The 14387-nt window shown below is 37.5% G+C and overlaps 1 protein-coding gene across 1 annotated transcript; it reads left to right on the top strand.

Moving 5' to 3' along the window:
• Positions 1–12991: 12991 nt before the first annotated feature.
• LOC147668107 (uncharacterized) lies at positions 12992–14042 on the top strand (the record flags this gene model as incomplete). The annotated part of the gene is made up of 1 exon (XM_086948780.1): positions 12992–14042. A coding segment is annotated over exon 1 (1051 nt), but the record flags the coding sequence as incomplete, so codon positions are not given.
• Positions 14043–14387: the final 345 nt, after the last annotated feature.

Raw genomic sequence — 14387 nt, 5'->3', positions numbered from 1 at the left:
ATTGCATAACTCGGGTAACAAATTATGCACAAACTTGTCTACAAACAATCTTTGCCCTCCTTCTGTGCTCATGTCCTGACCACTGTGATCTACAAAAGTCTCTTCAAACCTCGTGAAGAAGTCAGAGACACTTTCGTCTTTCTTCTGCCTGCATGCTGACAACTTGTCCCAATTTACACGTAATGCTGGCATTAGGGTCTTCATTAGATCAATTATTCTACCTGGAAGATTAGCAATTAGAGGTTCGGGTTTCGCACCACCTATTTGCTGACCATCTGCTGCAGTGATAGCTGCCCAATCACCACCTAAGGCGGCTTGATGATCCTCTCTACGAATTTTAGCCCACACTGGTTGCGGAACTACATTACCAAACAACATGTCGATGTCGGCTAAGTTCATTATACAGGCCTCAACTGTCTGTGTTAATTCCTTGTAGTATCCAGCAGGATTCTTACGCGGATCTGGCAAGGCCTGTTTCACTGCTAGCACTTCAGCTCGCTTCCATGGAATGTGTATCCACACTCTTTGGAACTGTGCTGGAGCACCCGCAATACCAGCATTGTCATCACGAGGTATTGCTTCGCGCCAGATTGGAGGAACCTCCCTCATTGGATATTGGCGACTTAGCTTCGTCTTACCTTTCTCTAAATCTCTCGGTGAACGAAGAGATGGATCATTCCTATAACTTAAAATAAGTTCCATCGCTTCTTTAATATCCTCACCCACTATCATTCCTGCAGCGAAATCTTTTTGAACCTTAATTAAATCCTCCAAATTTGATTCAGCATCGTATTCTTCTATTTCCTCACGTAACAACGAGCACATCTCGTCAAAGACATACCGTTGTGTTGGCTCTTTCCATTGCATGAACGTGTCTAGCACATCACTCGTACTATATCTTCTACTCTTCGAAATCCATCTGAGAGCCGTAGAATCTAAAATTCCCCGTTCCTCAGTACTTGGAAGCTGACTACGTCTCTGAACTGAATCAGGAGTAGGAGTCTTAATCAGAGTTTTATAGAAAGGAGACAGAATATTAGATACAGAATCAGTGATTCTCCGACGAACAGAAAGTGGAGTTAGCACACTCGCAGAAGTGGAAAACACAGTGGAAGTAGGAACAGATAACGGAACAGTAGGAGTATCGACGAAAATAGCTTGTGGAACAGCAGGTGTAAGCGAGACAGATACAGGTATAGAAGTCGGCAATCCAGGAAGAGGAGCCGTAGGAACATTCACATTAACCACAGGGAGTACGGGTACTTGATTCTGAGGGACAGGAGCAGGAATACCGGGTTGTCCAGCAACCAGCAATTGAACATTCGGTAAAGGCGGAGCCGTAGCACCTTGTGCATACGGTGGAGGAGACCGTAACAGATAAGATAGTAGAGGATCATTTTCGGAATCCTCCAGCATCTTAGCCGTTTTCGATGGCAAGGCAGGATAGCACTTGTCAATCGCTAAGTTATGTTGTCTAATGGCTACATCTATGGAATCACTGACAGATTATCGATTCCCAAAAAATCGACCTACCATAACATCGTGTCTCTAATATCGATAGCACTAATATCGACACCCTATACTTAACATGAAAACTACAATAATATCGAGCAAACTATATCGATGCACAAAAATATCGTCTACAGAAATATCGTTACCATTATTATCGAATACCATAATATCGACACTCAATACTACATATAACACACTACAATAATATCGAATACAAAAATTTCGATAGCACTATTTTCGTCTATATCAAAATATCGATAGCTAAATTATACTCCATTTTTTATATATAACAACAATAAATCTATTCTCTAAGTAACACACACATTTCTAATAACTTCACTAATGTATTTTCAAATTATTAAGTAACATTTAGTGTACTAAATTGTGTTTTCGCAAACTGACGAAATTTGTATATAAACTCTTTGTAAACATACTTATTTAATACTTAGTACTCATTTTACATTATCTTTATTTATTACAAGCGTTTTTTTTTAATAAATATATCATTTCAATTCCTCAACATAAACTATATAGTAAGATATATCTTAAATGTTTTACTTAAAAAAAATTCAAACTAACCAATAGTAACTCGTCTTTACATATCTGACCAATTAGATGGCAAACTTAATTACACATAGACTATATAAACCAATCACAAACAGCCATACAAGTTGCAGTAAATATTCTTCGTGACCACATACTGCCAATTTTGGGAGCAACATCTATATTCTTCTCTTCAAGAAAATTCGTCCTGAAACTACAAGTAAGTAATCATATAGCTCTGTTAATAAATGCTAATATTTTTTGTCTATTAATTATACACCCAGATTTGTAACCTAATTTGTTATTTCTTTATGTACTTTACCTTTAAACAGACTCTACAAACAAATCAAATTATACTTCAACTTCAAGATACAGGACACTTTAAATTTAAAAAAGGTATCTACATATGTTTAACATTTACTTAACGTTCTTTGCCAATTAGTGGCCTAATTTAAAACTCTACACTTTGTTTCTTAGCCTGTAAATCTTAATACATAGTGTGAAGCCAGAATTTATTGAGCAAAAAACGTTACAATGCTGTGTAAATAATGTTTTCTTCCTCTTCTTAAATATGTTTTTATGTGCTTTTAATCATAATACATGTGTCATCCTCGGTTCTTTTTAACAATTAAGTAACAATGCTTTATAACAAATGTGTATTATTTATAGAACATATAAACACATTAGTAATTTTCATCACCTTTCTCTCTAAACAGAACTCAAAAGTACAGAAAAGAGATAATTCACCTCAAAGAACAAACATTCTGCCACTACTATAATTCTCTTGGTAAGATCATAAATAAAACATAACTAGTCTTTATAAACTCTATGGAATGTACTAGAAATAAAATGCCTCTTTTTATGCATCTGTTAGTATAATCTTCCTGTTCTTAAATATGTTTTTTTGTGCTTTTACTCATAATACATGTATCATCCCCGGTTCTTTTTAGCAATTAAGTAACAATGCTTTATAACAAATGTGTATTATTTATATCACATATAAACGCATTAGTAATTTTCATCAACTTTCTCTCTAAACAGAACTCAAAGGTACAGAAAACAGATAATTCACATCAAAGAACAAACATTCTGCTACTACTATAATTCTCTTTGTAAGTTCATAAATAAAACACAACTAGTCTTTATAAACTCTATACAATGTACTAGAAATAAAAATGACTCTTTTTATGCATCTGTTAGTATAATCTTGGAAATTTCTCTTTTTAAATTCAAATAAACAAAACTATTTTTAGAGACGTTATAACGTAAAACAAAAGTTACCAAAAAACAAATTGTAACTTTTCCTATAACATACTTAATTATTTCTCAACAGCCCGTGGCAATAGAAGAACAACATCTAACTGAAAAAGCATCTACTTTCGATAAATAGAACATTACTGGTGGTAAGTAAATTACTAGAAGAATACTAGCTTTATTTAAAATCTTTTATACATTTCAGATTATATTAATATTTGTATATTAACTTTTCTAGATACCAGAAATCAAGAATGACTGATGATGCAAGATTTATTACATCTCAGAAAGGCAAATTTTTATTATGCTATATGGGCTACATTTATACTCAGGAGAAACAAAAAGACCTTAAAGTGAATTGGAAGTGTACAAAATATTACTCCAATAAATGCTATGGCCGTGCTACAACAAGGGAAACTAGTGTTATAAATACCACTGAACATAATCACCCACCAAACATCTCGGAAATAGAAGTAAGATCCACTCTTGAAAATATCAAGGAATTAAGTACCAGATCAGAACTACCTACCAACGTAATTCTGAAGGAATTACTACCTAAAGTTCCCAAAGAAGCAAGCGGTCAGCTACCATCTATTGCTACCATAAAAAGAACAATAGCAAGAACCAAAAAAGCAAGTAGACCCAATATACCAACTCCTAAAACTTTTGAAGAAGTCATAATTCCGCCAGAGCTTGTAATTACTCATAATGACGAGCCATTTATATTTTATGATAATCATAGCAAGGACAAAAGAATAATCATGTTTGCAACTAATAACAATATAAAAAAATTAACTGAAAGTACTACTTGGATGATGGATGGTACTTTTTCTATATGCCCAAAACCTTTCTACCAGTTATACACAATTCATGGGCAATATCATAATACCTGTATCCCCTTCATATATTGTTTATTACCAAATAAACAAGCCACAACTTACTCAGAAATCTTACAAAAAATAAAGGAAAAAACTTCTGACTACTTCCCAATGAAAATCATCATAGACTTCGAGCAAGCTATGATTAATTCTATTTTGAAAACTTACCCACACACATCCATTCAAGGATGTTATTTTCATTTCAATCAATGTCTCTGGAGACATTTACAAAAATCTGCCCTTAGTGTTGAGTATGCAACAAATCTAAGTTTTGCATATCAAATCAAACATCTCATTGCTCTGGCATATGTACCAGTAACTGATGTGGCCGAACATTACAATTTGTTAATTGAAAGTCCTTTCTACACCCAAAATGAGCAAAGACTCGCCCCACTTTTAGATTACTTTGAGGACAACTGGGTAGGAAGACTACATAGGTCAGGCCACAGACGCCAGCCAAAATTTGCAATTCCCTGGTGGAATGTCTATCTACCAACACTCAACCAAGAAGCAAAAACGAACAATGCTGTTGAAGGTTGGCACAATGCCTTCCTCTCTTCTACTGGACATACAACACCCACATTATACAAGCTAGTCACAGCTATACAAAAAGAGCAAAGCTTTCAGGAACTACGCATGGAGCAATCAGTCATACAACTGAAGCCAAAACTCTCTAGACAAACTGCTCAAATGTATTTATATCTTCAACAGCAAGTGCAACTATATCCTACAACAAGAGGACTTGATTATTTAAAAATGATAGCCAAAACATTGAACTAATTTCTAGAACTAAATTAATTGATAGAGATCAAACAATATCCTTAATCTAAAAAAACATATATTTTAATATAATAAAAAAATATTTATTTAGTCTAATTTATTTTTTAATACTATTCTAAAAAGACTAAATAAATATATTATTATATCACAATATTTGTTTTTAAAAACTGCTTCCATCCAAATAAAATAACATAAAATTAGAACTTACCTTTAAATAGAACATCATAAAGATAATCCTTTACCGACAAAACAATGTGTAAATATCAAAGACTAAATCCAAAAATCATTAATTATGTTTTCTTTAACTCAGCAAAAACTATCCATCATCCAAATTAAACGACTATTTAAATGCCATTTAAAATAACGACTGTTATCTGAAAGTGTGAAAAATATTTCACAGAACGCAAAATATAAAGGAAGAATGTAAATCATCTCCGTTCTAACAACTGAAACACACTTCCTTTCCCAAAAAAAAAAAATATCGGAAACGGAAATAGCTGTTTCAAAATACGAGAAAAAAAAACAGCTAAACAATCCCACTGACATAACGGTAACGAATATCCTAGAATATATAAACATAACATTCCTATTTATTTTTAATTTAATTAAATTATACCACATACTCATTAACTCCAAATATTTTAAATGGCTCAAAAAGTCGTGACCGAAAATACGTATTAATTCCACTCCATTATATGTAAATAGTCATACTTTAATTACCAACCCCAAAATAACAAAATATAACGTTTATTTTTAATTTACAATACTTTAAAAATATAAAAGTAGATTCGTACCTACTCAAAAGTGAACCTGCTTCCAACCGCGACTTTCCCTTTACCAAAATAACGCAAAAAGACAAAGAGTGGTTACAAAATAAACGATCCAAATTATATTTACTGTGAAAATTACTACTATATATGTCCATAATTGTTATATATATGGCTCGGAATTATGTGTAATTTAAAAAAAATTGTATAGTATATTGAGAATAAAAAATGTTTTTGCCTGTATATTAATTATATATTACATACTTTTAATATTTATTACATTAAGTATGAAAATATAAAAATATTTAATGTAATATTTATTAAAATTATTAAATAACTAAATGTGTAATAATGTATTTGTTTATCAGATTTAATTGTTTACAATATGACTAATATGTGAAAATTGTTATTATTAAAATGTATTTATTAATAATAATAATCATACATAAAAATATTGTAATGTTAAAAGAATCATTGATGATGATGTACATGTTCTAATTTGGATACTTATATTATATTATAAATTTAAACGTGTTCATAAATTAATATCATCATCAGTATATCACTATATGTATTAAAAATTTGTGACTTATGTTTTTTATTACACATGTTTGATGTTTTATTAAGAAACAATAATAGTATTATGTATGTATAATATCATACATTGCATTATGTAAACTAACCATTTTTTCTCTACAAATTAAAAGTACTTGTCAAGAAAATTACTGTAAAATGTGATTATTAAAAGAACATTGTCCTCCATTTTTGTTTATATGTATACCAAATATAGCTTAATAAAATGTATATATGTTCATATATTTCAAGTGTTGAATAAAACAATTTACAGGAAAGAAAACTGGTGTCATTATTTTGTATTACCTATAACAAAATAATTTTTATATATTTTTGCTAATGTATTATAACTGTAATGTTCTATCTATTTCTATATACCACATGTAAATAAATAACATACTATACACTGAAGTTCTAACAATAATTATTCATACACCCATATACATATAATATCAATATTTGAAAGACACATAATTAAATGTTTAAATATTCGGACTCCAATAACAATTTACTTTAGGTAATTGCTTCTCAAAAACCGTGATTAATTTACAATTCGAAATGCAAACACCATTTAATTAGAGTAAGTGCAGGACACAGAACATATTAAATTTACTCTTCCAACTCCAATTAACAATTAATTTAAGTAACAGCAGGACATTAAATAATAATTAATTACTATAAAGAATTAAATGTTAAAAAAAGAATAATGTAATACCATTAAATTTAATTTAATATAATAAATGTAATTTAAATAGAATCTTAATTTATGTTTTCCCTGTACCCCTATAACTAAAAACTGACCCTGAAACCTAAAAAATACCCCTACACCCACAAACTAAAAACTGACCCTGAAACCTGACAAAACCCCTTCACCAACAAACTAAAAACTGACCCAGAAACCTAAAAATACCCCTTTACCCACAAACTGAAAACTGACTCTGAAATCTCACAAAACTCCTTTACCCACAAACTAAAAACTGACCCAGAAACCTAAAAATACCCCTTTACCCACAAACTGAAAACTGACTCTGAAACCTCACATAACTCCTTTACCCACAAACTAAAAACTGACCCTGAAACCTGACAAAACCCCTTCACCAACAAACTAAAAACTGACCCAGAAGCCTAAAAATACCCCTTTACCCACAAACTGAAAACTGACTCTGAAACCTCACAAAACTCATTTACCCACAAACTAAAAACTGACCCTGAAACCTGACAAAACACCTTCACCAACAAACTAAAAACTGACCCAGAAGCCTAAAAATACCCCTTTACCCACAAACTGAAAACTGACTCTGAAACCTCACAAAACTCCTTTACCCACAAACTAAAAACTGACCCTGAAACCTGACAAAACCCCTTCACCAACAAACTAAAAACTGACCCAGAAGCCTAAAAATACCCCTTTACCCACAAACTGAAAACTGACTCTGAAAGTTCACAAAACTCCTTTACCCACAAACTAAAAACTGACCCTGAAACCTGACAAAACCCCTTCACCAACAAACTAAAAACTGACCCAGAAGCCTAAAAATACCCCTTTACCCACAAACTGAAAACTGACTCTGAAACCTCACAAAACTCCTTTACCCACAAACTAAAAACTGACCCTGAAACCTGACAAAACCCCTTCACCAACAAACTAAAAACTGACCCAGAAGCCTAAAAATACCCCTTTACCCACAAACTGAAAACTGACTCTGAAACCTCACAAAACTCCTTTACCCACAAACTAAAAACTGACCCTGAAACCTGACAAAACACCTTCACCAACAAACTAAAAACTGACCCAGAAGCCTAAAAATACCCCTTTACCCACAAACTGAAAACTGACTCTGAAACCTCACAAAACTCCTTTACCCACAAACTAAAAACTGACCCTGAAACGTGACAAAACCCCTTCACCAACAAACTAAAAACTGACCCAGAAACCTAAAAATACCCCTTTACCCACAAACTGAAAACTGACCCAGAAACCTAAAAATACCCCTTTACCCACAAACTGAAAACTGACTCTGAAATCTCACAAAACTCCTTTACCCACAAACTAAAAACTGACCCTGAACACCTAAAATACCCCTTCGCACATAGACAAAATACAGACCCTAAACGCACAAAATGTACCTTTGATAAAACTACCCACCCTGATCCACTATAAAGTCTACATCCCACTCCTAAAAATATGATACCTTTATTTATTTAATATCTACTACATTATATATTTTTAATTCTTTTTAAAACATACACAAAATACCTCAATTTACAACAACAACATAATGGTGTTCATAAATTCGTATTTAAATAATATTTATATAAATTTTCGAATCGAAACTAAAATTAAATACAATGCGAAATTTTTACTTCTATGATTAGAGTATATTTATACACTACCCACCCTTATCCCCTTGAAAGTATACATTCCACTCATAAAATAATGTGAAAAATATTTTTAGTAAATAACTAAAAATAGTATAATGACACATCTATTTTAGTACATACACAACAGCAAACTTTAAAAATAAATACTATGGGCTCCATTAGGATGTCGGGCGGATTTGCTCCGCCAGGGTGGCGGTGCCACCGCCACCCTGGCGGAGCAAATCCGCCCGACATCCACAGGCCAATTCCCCCCCGCCATATTAGTATAGCGGAGGAGACCGCGGCGGTGCAAAACACCGCACGCATGTTTTCCGCCCGGTGGCCTTGCGGGCGGGGGAAAAAACTAGTAACATAGGCTCCATTAGGATGTCGAGCGGATTTGCTCCCCCAGGGTGGCGGTGGCACCGCCACCCTGGCGGAGCAAATCCGCCCGCCATCCTAATGTAGCCCTATATTCAAAATAAATCGATATTATTTCGCATAATTCGAAATATTCATTGAAATTTTATAAATTTCGCACATTTAAATAAAATTGCGAAATTTTAATTTATATAATTACCCTATATATTTTTAAAACACTACCCACCCTTATCCCCTATAAACTCTACATCCCGCTCCTAAATTTATTGTACAAATATTATAAAAATATAATGTAATATTTTAATATTAATAATATTTTTTTGTACATACACAAAAATTAATCTTAATATTTAATGTACTCCCTAAATTTCTATCAAATTTCGACTACTAAAAAAATTTTTTGTTAAATATCGAAATTTTAAAATCTAAAGGAAATGCGAAATTTAATATTTTTCAATTTCACTATACTTTTTTAAAACACTACCCACCCTTATCCCCTATAAACTCTACATCCCGCTCCTAACATTAATATACAATTATTTAATAAAAATGAAAACTTTAGATATATTTACACAATTTAATAATATATATCCAAAAGCAAAGAACAAAACATTTAACAATACTCAAGAATTTTATATGAAATTTCGCTTTTTTTAAAAATTTGAATTAAATTTCGCAAATTTAAAATTTAACTTCAAATGCGAAATTTATTATTCCATATTTACACTATACTTTTTTAATACACTACCCACCCTTATCCCCTATAAACTCTACATCCCGGTCCTAGGCTTCTAACTAAAAAAATGAAATTAAATGTAAAAATTACCTTATACATAAAAAACATTTATCTAGATCATTACTTAACATACTTTAAAACATCACTTTTACATATCGATATTTTTGTCAATCGATATTTTCAGCATCGATATTACTGCTTTCGAAATTCATGTCTTCGATATTTTTGACACACACATGAATCGATATTTTCTACGACGATATTTTTGTTTTCGAAATTTCTTACCATCGATATTTTGGACTCGATAATATGGTACATCGACATTAACAACTCGATATTTTGACTGTCTACCACATCTATGGCCTTCTCACACTCATTATCTTGCAACTGTTTAGTCGCTTGCTCAAGAGTTAACTCTTCTTGTTCTTTCTGTTCTTTCTTCAACCTTTTCATTTCTCTCTGTTTAGATTCCTTCCGCCAATAACGAAAAGAATCAAACATTGCCGGCCGGGCTTTCTTCCTAAACAATTTCGCTTCTAAATTGTCGAGAATCTCGGGTTCAAAACTACCGTGCAGTGGCCAACTAAGGACACCATCCTTCTTACAGTAACGGACCCATACCTTATTATAGGATATAGGACCCACGCCATGCTTACAATATAGATCATATAGGGGAGTCCCAATCGGAGGAACCAGACATGAGTCCTCCAATTGTGAATCACTGTTGCAACTAAAACAAGACAACATACAATTTTTCCGACTTACCATTTTCAGTCTGGAACACAAAACAAACAAAACACGGAACAGATATGTGCACTCGAACCAAGAACTCAGGCCTACCAAAACGAACTGATGTATCGATACCCAAACTAAACCAAATAGATTATCGTAACTAGAACAACCAATGATAATCCTACGAAACTAAACCAAACCAAGAACTGATCAAGGATCTTAACAACCCTCACAAAGTAACCAACTAGCTATCACTAAATACTTAACTGAGGCACTGGAGACGTCACCAAGGAGAAACCCGTCACGTTTCGCTGTACTAAGGACTGCACCTCGGGTCCAAGACAGGGCGACGGTCAAGGCAACGGACCACTTCAGCCGTCCTGAACGGGAAACCCTCGTGGAAGAGAACTTCGGGCCACTTGTGCGATATGCCGGGATCGATGAAGTGGGGCGCCTCCCTCAGGAATCTTCACACGAAGCTTCTCGAACTCTTCAGGCTTTTGGACCGGTACCGAATGACGTCGCCCCACGTTGGGCGCCAATTGGAGTTCTGGACTTTTTGGTTCCGTCCAGAGGTGTCAGGGAACAACACCCGAAGACCCCGGAGTTCCACCTGCCTTGGTGCACTAATGAACAGAAACACGGGCTTCTCGATGGTGGCGTCAAAGACCAAAGGTTTATTACTGCAGGGACACAGAAGTCACAGAAACTACACACGGGCAGATTCTAGGAGCCTGTTCGATTTGTACAAAGAGGGTTGCTCCTTATATACTAAAAATTAAGCTTCAGGCAAATTCTTTACATGTTAGTACATTCCCAAACCTTTGTGTCCTAAACAATAAATATTTGGCGTTGCACAGGAATCATCGATAATATCTGATGCCAAACATTACGAACGAGGGGTTCCCACTTTTCCATCACAATATCATGTCAGCTTTCCATTCAAGACCCGGACCGCCTCATCGTAAAGTTCGTTACCTCCCCCTAATAAAGGCCCAGAAGGAAAGGAGCAGAGCCAGGTGCAGAAGATAGAAAAGTAGGATAAGGGATGTTTGTGGGTTGTAAATGGGCAAGGCTACCGGCTTCGGCCACCTAATCGTGATCAAGCCAACGACCACAAGAACCAGTATAGCTGGACTGGCCTCGGGCAAAGGAGGCAACCTTTGCTGAGTCACGTAGCTACAGCGTGATCTGGTTTAAGGTGCACGTGTCATGAAAGAGGTGAATCTCCGGCTAAGGTTACGTGTCCTTAATCGAAATGAAGTGATCAGAGGTTATTGCGTATGTGAGGGCAAGAAACACAAAATGGCGGCCATGATCTAAGATGGATGCCATGGGTAGATCAGAAATGTGTTTATAAAAGGGTTGCTCTTGCTCGTTGCGTAGCGAAAACACCAGGATATACTAAATGGATCATTTGCGGTTCGCTGATACCAATATTATGTATTTCCGACAAACTTGAAAACACGGGTTCAAATCGTCACGGAACCTCAGGGGGAGGGGTCTCTGTATGTATGCGGCGGCCGGGGGCGCTTCTGCGTATGCGGCAGGGGGTGGGGGGGGGAGTGTCTCTGTATGCGCTTGTGTGTGCGAGCGTGTGTGTGTGCAACGGAGGAGCGTGTGTGTGTGCGCGACGGGGGTCTCTGTATGTGTGCGTGCGTGTATGTGTGCTTGTGTGTGTGTCTGTGTGTGCGCATGCGTGCAGAGGGTGCCTGTGTATGTATGCTTCCCAGGAGACAGACACGGCGAGCGCGTTCGCGCGCGCGTGGCCTGCGGAAGAGGCAAAGCGCGTGACCCAGACTGTCTCCTGGGAAGCATGCTCCTTGACATAAGATCTCGGCGAGTACAGCGCTGACGCGCTGTATCGCTACGAGACCTAAAAACGGCCCACATTAGCATAATGCCTTTCCTCAAACGACTGCTTCGGCGTAATCTTATAAAAATAAAAAAAGTGTGGGGGGTTAAAAAAAATGTACATGTTAGTTTACACTGCTGAAATACACCTAGGAACAAGTGAGGCCACTTCTACTCACGCCCCCTGCCCCCGCTCGGTATGTGCACACGTTAATGGGCCGGCCCGAGAGACAAAGGGAGTGATACCTCTGCCAGTTGCTAAACAGGAGGTAATGAGCGCCCATCGGCCTATAGAAGGGCTACTCGGGCACCCACTGGGCCGCTGGCTGTGTTCGAACAATAGAGACAGCGCCCAAATCGGCCCCCAGACTGCTCAAAAAAGCAGCCCACAGCAGGGACCTGGACACGGGCCCCTCAGGCATTGCACAAATGCCCCCCCCCCCCCCTTACCAATCCGACGCTGGTTTTGGAGTGTCTCGAGCAGCTGTTGCTCTGCACTAAAACCCGCCCCTTCAGGGCCACGCCCCCTCATCACACAGTATAAAAACATCACAAGTTGAGAAGTTTGAAACCGGATGGAACCTTCTTTCTCGGGAGTGAGCGTTGGACCCCAAATGAAAATGACCCCTATCCAGCAAATCGACCCTCTGTACCCCGGAAAATGGAGAGACGACTCCTGTTTCTGGGAGGGAGAGTTTTTACAAAATCGTCAAGTGCGAGAGGCCAAGGGAGAGTGTTTGTCCGGCGGAGGGGAGGGCTCTCATCGGCGCCACCGCACCTTAGAAGAGGAGTGCTTGGACCTGGCAGCCCCCCGCTTCCCCGTGATCTGGCTGAAACATGTCACCACACTGGACTATTTCTATAGCATTTTGAATGAAGGCGCTATCCGCGGCTCCGACAGGACCTTTATCCTGAAGGGGGAGCCCGCACGCCTGAGAGTCTCCTGCTGGTCCCCGCACATCCCGCGCCCAGAAGTGGAGCGCTACAAGAGCAAGCGCTTGGAGGACTTCGTGCAGCGCTACGACCGCATCAGCACCACCGACCGCCAACTCTCCCCAGAGGAGCTTGAGATACGGAATATGCTGGCCAACTCCCCGGCGCTGCGCGACGACTCCCGCTACGGGAACTTCCAGTTCACCCAGCGCCTCGTGGAGCTGCTGAGGAGCTACAAGCAGCAGCACTGCGGGGGGCTGGAGCCGGAACTGAGGGTCTTGGGCACCGAGGCCTACAAACTGGAGGTGGTGCACTGGGTGCTGATCCACAGCCCGTACCTGGCATGCTTCGACCACCTGCCCCTGCTGGATTCCGTGTGGCCCCGCTCCGAAACAGGGGACCGGATTTGGGCGCCTGAGTCCACCACAAACCTCTACACATGGTACATAGACCCCCCCACGGGCCACATGTTTAAGTATCCAATGGACTCAAACCCAGGGAAGAAGTACGACCCCTCCAGGTGGAACAACGTGGTCTTCGCCTTCTACCTGCCCGGGGGTCGCACCCTGAGCCTGGGACGGGGCCCCCTCCTGAGAAACGTGGCGGCCTGTGAGACGGCAAGGAGTCTGTGGGGGGACAGCGGACGCGTCCTGAGACACCCCCCGGGGAAATATGTATCGAAAGAGCAGGCGCAATATATCAATTCAATTCAATTCAAAGAAAACTTTATTTCGGATTGTAAGAAATCCATAAAAGTCACATATTACATAAAATATACATGTTTAAAAATAATTTAGACAGTTTCCATGAATAATTAAAATCTGTAGTTGGTTTTTCAGATAACAATGTAAACAATCAAAGTCAGATTATTTAAAGTGCGTTTCAATGTGCATTTCAATTTAGCTAGAGTACTTAGTGCATGGGAGGCGTTTTTAGGTACGTAGGCATTTCAGGGAGCTTCCATGGATTTCCGTGCATAGGAGACAACTTTCAGGAATGAGCTAGCACGGAAAATCAGTTCATCATTATCTAATTTTAAAAGCATAAAATATGATTGAGTTAGGGATACTGGTCTTTGTTTTT

The sequence above is a fragment of the Lissotriton vulgaris genome, unplaced genomic scaffold (genome assembly GCF_964263255.1).
Source record: "Lissotriton vulgaris unplaced genomic scaffold, aLisVul1.2 SCAFFOLD_4948, whole genome shotgun sequence".
Classification (NCBI taxonomy): domain Eukaryota; kingdom Metazoa; phylum Chordata; class Amphibia; order Caudata; family Salamandridae; genus Lissotriton; species Lissotriton vulgaris.
Note: the sequence above shows the minus strand (reverse complement) of the source record. Positions and strands in the feature narration are given on the sequence as shown.